Source organism: Oncorhynchus gorbuscha, linkage group LG09, assembly GCF_021184085.1.
Source record: "Oncorhynchus gorbuscha isolate QuinsamMale2020 ecotype Even-year linkage group LG09, OgorEven_v1.0, whole genome shotgun sequence".
In the NCBI taxonomy this organism is placed as follows: Eukaryota; Metazoa; Chordata; class Actinopteri; order Salmoniformes; family Salmonidae; genus Oncorhynchus; species Oncorhynchus gorbuscha.
In genome coordinates, this window is record NC_060181.1 from 26,659,596 (window position 1) to 26,673,437 (window position 13,842).

The window sequence follows — 13,842 nt, forward strand, 5'->3', positions numbered from 1 at the left end:
AGATCCTCTTCCAAATTGGGCTGAAAGTGCATGGTTACCAACGTACCTTCAGCCACCTAGGGAAATTAAATGTACCAAATGCCGCCGAAACAGGCTATTTATGCAGACAGGTGTTTGACGTCACATATGGTGTTTATGATGTAAAAACTGTCCCCACTGGCTGTCAACTGTCCCCATGGTAACATTGTGAGAGTTCACTTCTGCTCAGGAGACAAGTTTTGCAAACATGCAGTCAGAATTCCAGTATTACAACAAATCTATGGGTTCATGAGTGCATTGTGATGTCACACTGATTCATGTGCTAATTTGCATGTGAGTGTTCCATTTCTTACCAGTTCCTCTGAGGTTGGTTAAATTAAAAAGCCATGAACAAAGAGAAGGAAATACAAGACAGACAAATGAGATGTCAAACTTTATTCACGCTTTCAGAAAGGGTGACCACGCAATTAAACTAGGTAGGACAAATCATGATCACCCATTTTGAATGTATCACGATGAAAAGCAAATAATAAAAACATCAACTACATTAAAAAAAGTGCTTGTATTTACATTGTCAAATACCATTAATCAAAATAAATGTCAGTACCCCACAGCAGAAGTAGACATTAGGAAAGAACAACCTAAATCAGATCAACCACTTTTCTAGTTGATGTGTCAGTAGTACTGCAAGTCTTCACTCAATCTTACCATTCATTCAAAAGCTGATCCACTCTTCCGTACAATATTAATTGATTAGGAACAAACGACTGTACACATGTTAAATGTTGTGCTCTACGATAACTCAGGAAACTGCAAATTAGATAACGGCAAACTACTAAGTATGATAATTCATAAAGAAATTCAAGGTATATTTCTATGACAGAGGGTCGTTTCTATTTGAGTTGTACATTTCAAAAAGGTTTCCCGCAATGTGGGTAGGAATCATATTACAAACGTGGTATTAAATCTAGGTAGTTCTAAACTCTCCAACTGAGTTTGATACGCAGGGAAGTCATTTATCAAAATGTACAAAGTCCCTTGCAGGTTATCCTCTTCATGCGTGTAAAAACCAAGTTGGTCAAATTCAAGTCAGCAGTAGGTTGGTATCACAAAACATTATGCGAGTCCCTCGTAGGCACGAACTCAGAAGGAAGAGGTCAATTACTGATAATCAATCACTATCAATCAATCTGGTTGTTGTAACAATTGGGAACAGAGTGGTAGAAGGAACTTTTAACATCTTCATTTCTTTAAATGACTCCATTTTAGGGACATAAGCCTTTTAATTCAATCAATGGATCACACATTAACACAGTTGGATCACCCAACAGAGGGTAATATTAGTAAACAACTGGTCCAAATCAAGATTGTACAGAGAGCCCTCTAGAGGAGAGCCCGGTCATTACAAGATTATACATATGAGAAATGGCACATTCTGACATCACCCCCAAACAGCACCCTATCCCCTATACCAGGGGTATTAAACTCTCTCTACGAGGTCCGGAGCCTGCTACTTTTCTGTTCTACCTGATCATTCAATTGCACACACCTGGTGTTCCAGGTCTAAAATCAGTCCCAGATTAGAAGGGAACCATGAACAAAGCGCAGCGGAACGGGCTTCGATGTCCGGAGATTAGTTTGAGAAACCTATATAGCGCACTACCTTTGGCCAGAGGCCTTGTAGTGTGTTCTATAGTCATAGGTGTCATTTCAGACTTGGCTCACTGTGCCTCTGACTTTTCAGCAGAATTAAATAATACACTAGATTCACCTGTCATAATAATACACATTATTAATGTGTTACGTGAGGTCCGGCTTTGAGAATAGTCGACTGGTCCCAGATCTGTTTGTTCAACTCCTTCGACTATCATAGAGATACAGACTTGAGACCAGCTTAGTGAGAGAAGTCTGAGGTCATCCTCATCCACAGTTTGAGGATTATTAGTTCAGACATCTACAGTTCAAGTGGTTTGGAGGAGTGTGGAGTGGCTTTGTAACATTTTCCATGAACACAATGAGAAGTTGAATGTTAAATGCATTAATAAAGTGCATAATGGTTTGGTACTGAAATAGTATGGTACTTAGTGTTTAGACATTAAAAACAAATATTTTTGTCAGTAGACACATCCCCCCCCCCCACCACACACCTGGCATATACTCCCAACACAATGGTGAGCGAACACAGAATTACATGACATCTACAGTGGGGTCTTCATCGGTAGAGGGGTGGTGGAGGGAGAAACACAGTGATCCATCTATGGCTGGGGTGGCCAACTCTCCTCCTGGAGAACTACTGGGTGCAAACACGTATCCCTGCTCGAACATACCACCTTCAATTGACCAGCTGTGTTAGAGAAGGGTTGGAGCACAAGCCTAAACAACCAGTAGTTCTGCAAGATCTCTGATGTTAGACTAGCTTCCAAGGAACTTCTCCAGGTCAGGTAGGGCAAGGGGGTTACTCTGGGGGTATTGGGGCATTAGACACCTTGGGCTGCGCCCCCCTCAGAGTGGTGGTGTTACCTCCACAGTCTACATACTGGTACATCTCCTGCGTGACCTGCTCCATGTGGCCAAAGTACATCGTCGTTACCGTCACCCTGAAAACAACAAGAGGATTTCATTTAATGCAAATGTCTTTTTTTGTACCCTTTAGGACAATAACAAGCAGGGAAGTGATCACATCCAGTTAATATAGAAAAATACAAGAGGATATTGGTTGGATATGGGATTAGGTCAATTTCCATTCTGTATGAATAGAGGACGGTATCAGAAAAGTTCCTTATTAATAAAGGGAGGTCATTAACCACACAGAACAAGGTTGACTAACTGTTCCGAGTACATTAATACGTATGACATGGGAGCCAGTCTTCGTGGTCCTGTGAGAATGATAAAAGGGAGGTACTTACTGCATCATGACAACGATGTTGTGCACCTTTATGGTCTGCAGGCTGCAGTAATCACTAGGACACAGAGGAACAGACACATCAGTCAGTTTCATGTGATGAGCAAAAAGTTACATTTGTCCACCAGCCGGCTTTTACTCTGTCCAACCGTCTGGTTTCATTGGGTTTCAGAAATGGACTTGAATGGAGACTATGGCAAGAGCGGGAAAAGGTCCCGCTGGATTTTCATTGGCTGATGACTCAGTCCATCACCATCTAGCGTAACCCTTGAACCTCCCCTCCATGTTGTGGATTTTAAAGCAGGAGCAGCACAAGTGAGGCTAAACAATGAACAATGAAGGAGTTGGGGAAATCAGAAAGTATGCATCTAAGAATTTATTTTCACATATACAGTTTATATATACCCAAATTAATTTAATCCAGCTATGGCAGGCTGTCCCTCTCCCGCCTCAACTACAACATGCCCCTTTCAAGTCTGACTTTGTTCCACACTGTTTTCAGGCTCTATATGAGCCTGGGGACAAGGTTAAGCAAAAACTAAAAGCAGGCTGCAATCTGTACTCACATAGGATTTATTGAAACAAAGTCTCGACCATGAGGTCTTTATCAGGTTCCGTGTTCTCAAAAAGCTATGTGCTGTGCTGGGGTGTGCTGTACTTACTACATGTAGCTCATATCATCTGCTAGAATGGTGGGAACCATGTAGTCAACCTGGGAACAACACACAGGGTTATGATCAAAAAGGTGACTAGGAGGAAGTATTTGAAGTGACAAAATACATAATGTGACAAGTTGAGCAACTTAGGACCAGGACCAGGAATAGGGGTCTGAGTCCACTAAAAACAGCTATGGCTTGTTGGCTCTTGAATTTAGTGAAACAGGACTTTCTGCTGCATGTCCAATAATGATGAGAGTTGTTACCACAACTTTTACATTGTTGCTAGTGTGCTGTTAACGCCCTGTTGCCATGCTATTACAGAGTTGTTACCACAACTTTTACATTGTTGCTAGTGTGCTGTTAACGCCCTGTTGCCATGCTATTACAGAGTTGTTACCACAACTTTTACATTGTTGCTAGTGCGCCGATAACGCCCTGTTGCCATGCTATTACAGAGTTGTTACCACAACTTTTACATTGTTGCTAGTGCGCCGTTAACGCCCTGTTGCCATGCTATTACAGAGTTGTTACCACAACTTTTACATTGTTGCTAGTGCGCCGTTAACGCCCTGTTGCCATGCTATTACAGAGTTGTTACCACAACTTTTACATTGTTGCTAGTGCGCTGTTAACGCCCTGTTGCCATGCTATTACAGAGTTGTTACCACAACTTTTACATTGTTGCTAGTGCGCCGTTAACGCCCTGTTGCCATGCTATTACAGAGTTGTTACCACAACTTTTACATTGTTGCTAGTGCACTGTTAATGCCCTGTTGCCATGCTATTACAGAGTTGTTACCACAACTTTTACATTGTTGCTAGTGCGCCGTTAACGCCCTGTTGCCATGCTATTACAGAGTTGTTACCACAACTTTTACATTGTTGCTAGTGCGCCGTTAACGCCCTGTTGCCATGCTATTACAGAGTTGTTACCACAACTTTTACATTGTTGCTAGTGCGCTGTTAACGCCCTGTTGCCATGCTATTACAGAGTTGTTACCACAACTTTTACATTGTTGCTAGTGCGCCGTTAACGCCCTGTTGCCATGCTATTACAGAGTTGTTACCACAACTTTTACATTGTTGCTAGTGCGCCGTTAACGCCCTGTTGCCATGCTATTACAGAGTTGTTACCACAACTTTTACATTGTTGCTAGTGCGCCGTTAACGCCCTGTTGCCATGCTATTACAGAGTTGTTACCACAACTTTTACATTGTTGCTAGTGCGCCGTTAACACCCTGTTGCCATGCTATTACAGAGTTGTTACCACAACTTTTACATTGTTGCTAGTGCGCCGTTAACGCCCTTTTGCCATGCTATTACAGAGTTGTGTACCTGCTCCATGCCCAGAGGACTGATAGCAGTGATGTTATTGATGCGGGACTTCCCAATCACTGTCTTGGAGAACTGGACCTGGGCTGTGACGTTGGACACCTCTACACTGTAATAGTTGTTATTGGTGATGTTCAGAGTGTTCTGGAAGGAAGAAGAAAGAATACCTTATAATTTTACCCTCAGAGCAACACACACACAGCAGTTTGAAGCCAGAGTTAGCCAGTGTGGCAAACCAGGGAAGTTTAGAAGTTAATACAAAATGACAGGGGATGGCAGAATACCTAGAGTCCTGCAACATTTGTGACCAAACTCATTTGCCCAACTTTAGGATAGTACAGTTTGATAAGGAAAAGCCGTCTCCTCATGTGACTGTCCACAACGTGACCCAAATCATCATGTGGTTAGACCAGAGGAGAGGCTCACCGTCACGTTGAGATAGACAATCCTCTTGTCCTCGTCATAGCTGACGAAGATCGACTTGACGCCCACGTAGGAGACGTCTATGGTACGAGGGAACAGGAAGAAGACAGCCAGGCTGGACAGCAGCAGACACACAGCCACCGAGGACATCACATACAGCTTTCTGTGGAGAGGCAGGAGAACAAAAGGCAGGGTCAGAATGGCAGGGTACGACAAACATAACAAGAAAGGAACAGCTACGTTTAGCCTAGAGATACCAACCCAACCACGACATTCCACTTACGTTCTCCTGGGCCTGAGTCTCTGGTCACTGTATGGGATCAATGCTACAAGCTGGTTCTCTTGGCCTGCATAATGCAAGGAAACATTTACAACACTTAGGCTAATCATCGGACACAACTACAGCACAACAGCAACACTAGGGATGTAACAATTGACTGATAAACCATTGAACCAGGGACCGATGCCTAAGATACGAGTGCATCGGGTTCGCAGGACCCTAAACTGATCCAAATGTGGCGTGAATCAGTCAGAAAATCGTTAAAAATGTTATGAGTAAAAAAAACAGTGAACCGGCAATTCATAACATATTATTTCCCTATACGAAATTACCTAAATCTTTTGTGCCTTAATTGATGCGGCCTCTCCTTCAGTAGCTATTTAAATAAGCATGTCAGTCATTGACCTCCAAGTCAGATAACTGTACAGAGCTCAGCTGCTCGCACCAACGAGAGCCTCTAATATCTGCGCAGCACCTTCAGCATTCAAAATATTGTAAAATGGCCATGGCAATGTAAAATCATAGTCTTTATTAGTTGGGTGACATTTTCAATTGCCAGGTTCACCATACAATTGTATTGCTTTTAACAGTCAGTGCATTTGGTCATTTTTACATGAAGTTGTAATTTCATAACAAGGACACCAACCATTTTTGTGAGCTGTACTGTAGGCCTATAGTCAGAGCGGGAGAAGAGCAGCTCTCTTCTGTAAAGTTCTAATGAAATCTGAAGCTGTGCTATATTCATTCATAGCAAGAACCTGACTGATAAATCACTTCACAGATATTATTGGCAAATAAGGCTATTTTACCAATTGTTCGAAACCGGCCTATAATTCCACCGATATTCGATAAATAAATTAAAAACTGTTTACTTGATAATTAAGGTTTGGAGGCTTAAAGATGAGGTAATTACAGGACAGCAGGAAAACACACAGCAAAACCTCAGAGCTAGCCTGGTTCCAAATATGCATGTGCTTCAGGGAGGAGAAAAGAGCTGTGAAGTAGCACAGTCAAGTTATTTGTCATGCAGACATGAAGGCGTGACTTCAAAGCTGCAGTGTTTTTCCTATAAAACCCAGGGGTTATTAATAATTGTGCATGTTTGTGTTCATGTTGTGCCAGAATATGTGTGTGGGTTTTGGTCGGTGTTTCATCATGTGGTGTTCCTAGGTGTTGGTCGATTTTTCTCCTATGCTATTGGCACCCGTGTCGCCTAGGGAGGGAAAATAAAATCTCAAATAGTTTATTATCCATAAGATTGGTTTCATTAAATTGTGAAATAATTTATGACTGTTGTGAATATAGGTATATAATGATTCTTGGCATTATGACAGTCAAAGGGAGTACAAGTTCCAACAGCCTTACTGCCTGACAGTTTCTCCCTAGGCTACAAAACCCCACGCGGTAACCATAGTTGTGTCACACAAAACAGAAAAGTATTTGAACTTTGGAACAAGATATTCATACACTTGTTTGAGGATATTACGGCATGTCACATCACACCCACCAGTGGAGACAGCCTGTTTTAGCAGTTGGTTTGAACCACCAAATGATAGACTATACACTTAGGGCTCGATCGATATGTAGTTTCACCGATATCATCGGTTGATATTGGCCTTTTACTGAAAGATAGATATATCGGCCCGAAAATTGCACCGAAATACTTGCAGCACATCTAATGATCTCATTATTGTCACAATGTCACAAATTAACATTTGGAGCACAATGGCAATTTATGAGAACTTAGTGTGGGAAAATTTCACTTTTTCCTCACTGTAAAAACAGTAGGCTATAATGGGCAGATATGTATTGATATCGGGACATTTTGTCCTACCAAAAAATTGTAGCTAGTCATAGCTAAGTTCTACACAAATATAAACATATTACTTTCTCAACACATTTTTGATCTGATAAAATGACAAGTTAATCAGTCGATGGGGATTTCAGATACAAAGTGGAGGACAAAAGGCCTAAATGCTCAGTCTGCCCTATGGCTCAGCTCAACTGCCTGCACACCATATAACTCATTCGCTGACACACACACACCTCAGAGAAGTTATCTCAGACAGATCCAGCTCAAGGAGGTCCAACTTGATCAGGATCAGATTTTAATTTGACTGAATCGATTCGTTCCACGTATCAAACCGAATCGTTTCAGACTAAAAGTGTCGTTCCTGTATTGTGACAGAGCTAATGTATTTATCTAGATACTTATTGAGTCGTGCTTGAAAGAAGAGATTCACATCCCTAGGCAATACTGTACAACATTATCCCTCAGAGGGGAAATTCACCAGGCACCGGGAATAAAAAAAATCATGAACCACAAACACAGCTTGATTACAGTGAGTTTACAGGCCAAATTCAGTCATTGGTTCCCTCAAGCTCACAGTGTGATTCAGTCACACTATCCATTATCCACAAGAGAGCACCTTTGTGGTTTTATCACACACATCATCAAGTGCAGTCTGACTGTGACACTGACCAGAACAAAACTCTTACCCAGTCATATTCATTCAAATGGTATAGCATCTTAAATCCTGTTTACCTCCAGGTATTCGGTCTGTACCCTGACAGCTGGGACATGTGATGCTGTCTCTGCCAGTGAACTCTACATAGGTGTGTGTTACTCACCTCTAGGTATCCTCCCAGTGCCCTGGCAGCTGGGACATGTGACGCTGTCGCGGCCTGTGAACTCGACGTAGGGGAACTGGGACACATCCTCTCTCTTCCCATCATCCTCCTGGGTGGTGGTCAGGCTGTCCTGGGAGTCTTCATGGCATGTCTGCTTGGGCAGGAGGGAGAGGGCTTTCCCCATGGTGACAGCTGGAGGGTCAGAGGTTACCGGTTCGCATTTGTTTGTCATGTTTGAGACAAACACACAGCAAAAAAAAGAAAAGTCCTCTCACTGTCAACAGTGGTATTTTCAGAAAACTTAACATGTAAATATTTGTATGAACATAACAAAATTCAACAACCGAGACAAAATGAACAAGTTCCACAGACATGTGACCAACAGAAATGGAATAATGTGTCCCTGAACAAAGGGGGAGTAAAAATCAAAATTAACAGTCATTATCTGGTGTGGCCACCAGCTGCATTAAGTACTGCAGTGCATCTCCTCCTCATGGACTGCATCAGATTTGCCAGTTTTTGCTGTGAGATGATGTTACCCCACTCTTCTACCAAGGCACCTGTAAGTTCTCAGACATTTCTGGGGGGGGTGAGCCTGCAGGAAGGATACCACAAGGGAGGACGTTGTCTTCCCTGTAATGCACAGTGTTGAGATGGCCTGGAATGACAACAGGCTCAGTCCAATGATGCTGTGACACACCGCCACAGACGATGATGGACACTCCACCTCGATCCAGCTCCAGAGTACAGGCCTCGGTGTAACGCTCATTCCTTCGATGATAAACATTAATCTGACAATCTGACAATTCACTCGTTAGTGAAGAGCACTTTTTGCCTTTTTTTCTGTCTGATCCAGTGACGGTTGGTTTGTGCCGGTGATGTCTGGTGAGGACATGCCTTAACAGACCTACAAGCCCTCAGTCCAGCCTCTCTCAACCTATTCCGGACAGTCTGAGAACTGATGGAGGGATTGTGCGTTCCTGGTGTAACTCAGGCAGTTGTTGCCATCCTGTACCTGTCCCACAGGTGTGATGTTTGGATGTACCGATCCTGTGCAGGTGTTGTTATACATGGTCTGCCACTGCGAGGAAGCTCAGCTGTCCGTCTTGTCTCAGGCGTTTCACAGTACAGCCGTTGCAATATATTGCCCTGGCCACATCTGCAGTCCCCATGCCTCCTTGCAGCATGCCTAAGGCACATTCAGACAGATGAGCAGGGACCCTGGGTATCTTTTGGTGTTTTTCCAGAGTCAGTAGAAAGGCCTCTTTAGTGTCCTAATTTTTTCATAACAGTGACTTGAATTGCCTACCGTCTGTAAGCCATTAGTGTCTTAACGACCGTTCCACAGGTGCATGTTCATTAATTGTTTATGGTTTTTTGAACAAGCATGGGAAACCATGTTTAAACCCTTTACAATTAAGATCTGTGAAGTTATTGGATTTTTACTAATTATCTTTGAAACAGGGTCCTGAAAATGGGACGTTTCTTTTTTTGCTGCGTTTATATAAACACATACAGTTGAAGTCGGAGGTTTACATACACCTTAGCCAAATACATTTAAAACTCAGTTTCACAATTCCTGACATTTAATCCTAGTAAAAAAATCCTTGTTTAGGTCAGTTAGGTCACCACACATTCCGTTTTAGGTCACCACTTCATTTTAAGAATGTGAAATGCCAGAATAATAGTAGAGACTGATTTATTTGATATATTTCTTTCATCAAATTCCTACTGGGTCAGAAGTTTACATACTAATTGAGTGTATTTGGTAGCATTGCCTTTAAAAATTGATTAACTTGGGTCAAACGTTTTGGGTAGCCTTCCACAAGCTTCCCACAATAAGTTGGGTGAATTTTGGCCCATTCCACCTGACAGAGCTGGTGTAACTCAGTCAGGCACACGCTTTTTCAGTTCTGCCCAAAAATGTTCTATAGGATTGACGTCAGTGCTTTGTTATGGTAACTCCAATACCTTGACTTTATGGTCCTTAAGCCATTTTGCCACAACTTTTCTTGGGGGTCATTGTCAATTTGGAAGACCCATTTGCAACCAAGCTTTAACTTTCTGGCTGATGTCTTGAGGTGTTGCTTCAATATATCCACATAATTTTCCTTCCTGATGCCATCCATTTTGTGATGTGCCGCCTGCAGTCCCTCCTGCAGCAAAGCACCCCTGTGCTTCACAGTTGGGATGGTGTTCCTCTGCTTGCAAGACTCCCCCTTTTTCCTCCAACCATAACGATGGTCATTATGGCCAAACAGTTCTATTTTTGTTCCATCAGACCAGGGGACTATTGTTTGTACCGATGAACATGGTACCTTCAGGCATTTGGAAATTGCTCCCAAGGATGAACCAGACTTGTGAAGGTGTGCAATTTTTTTCTGAAGTCTTGGCTGATTTCTTTTGATTTTCCCATGATGTCAAGCAATAGGCAATGAATTTGAAGGTAGGCCTTGAAATACATCCACAGGTACACCCCTAATTGACTCAAATTATCTCAATTAGCCTCTCAGAAGCTTCTAAAGCCATGACATAATTTTCTGGAATTTACCAAGCTGTTTAAAGGCACAACTTAGTGTATGTAAACTTCTGACCCACTGGAATTGTGATAGTGAATTATAAGTGAAATAATCTGTCTGTAAACAATTGTTGGAAAAATGATTGTGCCATACACAATGTAGATGTACTAACCGACTTGCCAAAACTATAGTTTAACAAGAAATTTGTGGAGTGGTTGAAAAACGAGTTTTAACGACTCCAACATAAGTGTATGTAAACTTCCAACTTCAATTGTACATACACATACCGAAATGCCACGATAATAAAAGCATTTTAAATCATATACTTTACCTTTGTTTTCTTCAAGAGTACCTTGTTGGGAAAGGTAAGTCCCACAATAAATGTTTTCAAAAGTGTTCGTTAACTAAGTGACGGCCTTCATCCCTACATGTTGTCTTACTGGATGCGTATTAGAACAGGGCTAGATAAAAGAAAGCCTTTACTGTACAGCCAGCAGTAGCTCTCCAGGAGGGTTAGCCAACCAATGCTGTGCTCGTAGCTAACTGCTACACATCAATCGGCATTTGACAAACTGAGACAGAAATAGAAGTTAGTTAGGCTTCTTCAAATCAACAATAAATCGCCAAATAACAAGGTCTATAGCTAGCTACAGGTTCTATAGCTAGATAAGTTAGCTAACATGATTTGGTTAACAAACGGCAAGTTAATCTTTGTTTAATTCACTGGTCCACTCATCGTGCCAATTATGCTAACTAGCTAGTTATATGGCATTGCCATTAATGAAATTACTCATTAGTTAGCAAGAATGTCAGTTGACTGTCGACTGGTTTGTAAACTAAGTTAGCTAGTAAATCAACTATCATAACAAACTGGCTAACTAGCTTGCAAAAGGATAACGTTAGGAGGCTAGCCAACGATAGCAGCTGTTAGCGGGTATAATGTGTGGAACGTTCCAACAGGAATCTGTTCCAAAAACTTGGTAAAGTACAAGGTTGCCAGCAAAAAACGCATAACGTTATATAAAGTAGCATGCTCAATTCGCCTAACTAACAAGCTGCCGAATAGGCATCAACGTAGCCTATTCTTAATGTTTGTCCATAGGCTACCAAAGTAATGACAGACATTTTTTTGGAATAAACGTGGTGAGTGAAAAACGTAATGAAATAGCCCACTTCCTACCCGGTATCTTATTCTGCCGCTATACAACCTTGTTATATAATTTTTGGAACAGTTTCCTGTTGGAACGTCCAACCCGCTGCTAGCTAGCATCAGCAAAGCAGGTCAGTCTTGTTTGCTATATGTGCTGGAATAAAATAGATTTAACAGCATACTAACTATTTATTCTACAGTAAAGTGAAATTATTATTGTCCGTCTTACCAGAAAACGAGTTGTTTTTCCTAGCAATCCTTTCAGGTCATGCAGTTCTTGTTGTCAACCAACCTGACATGCGCAGTACGTTTCAGATGATGACGTCTTTGTCAGCTGATGAGTAGTCAGAAAATAAATAAAAGTTTTAGTCATCTCGGACAACGGGATATAGCTAGAAGGGATCCCGTTTTTGTCAAGTTAATGCGTTGTAGCTAACCCTAACCAGCAACGTTAATTATCCTAACCTGCTACGAAAAGTCAAATCTGACGTTATTTGACAAAAGCTGGATCCCTTCTAGCCATGATCCGGTCAACGCCTACAACAAACAAAACAAATCCATAACTTCGCGTTGCAAAGTCGTTTTTTTTTAACCGCGACTAATTTGACATGTCGATTGGTCCTCGCACTAAATTAAAAAATATATAAAGTAGAAGAAAGTACTTCTACATGTCCTTGTTACGTTTTGAGGTAATAATGTTAAAAAGCAGTACTATGCTATTTCAGGCATTCCTATGACTAATACATGGCCTCCAAAATCAGCTAATTATTTTAAATTGTCGTAGACCTACTGATTTGAAATGTTCATAACCAGGCAAAACGTCAGTATAGAGGCAAAGTGGAATCGCAATTCATAGGCTCAGACACCAGACATATATTGCAGGGTCTACAGACCACGGACTACAAAGGGAATACCAGCCACCTCTCAGACACTGACGTCTAACTTGTTAACCCTTGCAAGGCTTGCTGGCCCTGACGGCTGGATGGAGTGTTTACGGACATATTCACTCCCCCTATCCCATTCCATTGTCCCCCATGCTTCAAGATGTCCACCATTGTTCCTGTACCCAAGAAAGCAAAGGTAACTGAACTACATGACCATCAACCCTGTACCACTCATTTCTGTCATCATGAATTGCTTTGAAAGACTAGTCAAGGATCATATCACCTCCACCTTACCTGCCACCCTAGACCCACTTCAATATGCTTACCGCCCCAATAGATCCACAGACTATGCAATCGCCATCGAACTGCACACTGCCCTAGCTCATCTGGACAAGAGGAATACCTATGTAAGAATGCTGTTAATTGACTATAGCACAGCATTCAACACCATAGTGCCCTCCAAGCTCATCATTAAGCTTGAGGCTTTTACTGATGCACTGTTGAGAGCATCCTGTCAGGCTGTATCACCGCCTAGTACTGCAACTGCACACCCGCAACCGCAGGACTCTCCAGAGGGTGGTGCGGTTTGCTCAATGCATCACCGGGGGCAAACTACCTGCCCTCCAGGACACCTACAGCAGCCGATGTCACAGGAAGGCTAAAGAGGTCATCAAGGACAACAATCGCGCGAGCCACTGCCTGTTCACCCCGCTATCATCCAGATGGTGAGGTCAGTACAGTTGCATCAAAGCTGGGCCGAGAGACTGAAAAACAGCTTCTCTTTCAAGGCCAGAAGACTGTTAAGTAGCCATCACTAGCACATTAGTGGCTGCTGCACTGCCTTGCAAAAGTATTCATCCCCCTTGCTGTTTTTCCTATTTTGTTGCATTACAACCTATATATAAATATATTTTTATTTGGATTTCATGTAATGGACATACACAAAATAGTCCAAATTGGTGAAGTGAAATGAAAAAAATATCTTGTCAAAATGGAAAACAGCTGCGTGCATATGTATTCACTCCCTTTGCTATGAACCCCCTAAATATGATCTGGTGCAACCAATTACCTCCAGAAGTCAC

At 42.1% G+C, this 13,842-nt stretch overlaps 1 protein-coding gene across 3 annotated transcripts; it reads right to left on the reverse strand.

Moving 5' to 3' along the window:
* Positions 1–399: 399 nt before the first annotated feature.
* LOC124043337 (transmembrane protein 106B-like) lies at positions 400–12,257 on the reverse strand. 3 transcript variants are annotated; one of them, XM_046361852.1, is made up of 8 exons: positions 12,106–12,257; positions 8,208–8,399; positions 5,580–5,643; positions 5,300–5,459; positions 4,877–5,017; positions 3,544–3,593; positions 2,886–2,939; positions 400–2,576 (listed from the first exon to the last, which is right to left on the reverse strand). In XM_046361852.1, the coding sequence occupies exons 2-8, from the start codon at positions 8,389–8,391 to the stop codon at positions 2,435–2,437; spliced, it is 795 nt and encodes a 264-aa protein (XP_046217808.1). In that variant the 5' UTR covers positions 8,392–8,399; positions 12,106–12,257; the 3' UTR covers positions 400–2,434. The 3 variants fall into 3 exon arrangements, with proteins under 3 accessions (XP_046217808.1, XP_046217810.1, XP_046217807.1); XM_046361854.1 differs by lacking the exon at positions 12,106–12,257 and adding an exon at positions 11,058–11,324; XM_046361851.1 differs by lacking the exon at positions 12,106–12,257 and having other exon boundaries at positions 8,208–8,686.
* Between the last annotated feature and the right edge of the window lie 1,585 nt (positions 12,258–13,842).

What these genes read in the sequence shown, in the direction of transcription:
- LOC124043337 (XM_046361851.1), bottom strand. Translation starts at nt 8,439, where the DNA reads ATGACAAACAAATGCGAACCGGTAACCTCTGACCCTCCAGCTGTCACC. An exon ending in TTGTCTATCTCAACGTGACG is followed by an intron (nt 5,018 to 5,299) that starts GTGAGCCTCTCC and finishes TCTTCCTTCCAG; the next exon opens with AACACTCTGAACATCACCAA. An exon ending in GATGATATGAGCTACATGTA is followed by an intron (nt 2,940 to 3,543) that starts GTAAGTACAGCA and finishes TCTGTGTCCTAG; the next exon opens with TGATTACTGCAGCCTGCAGA.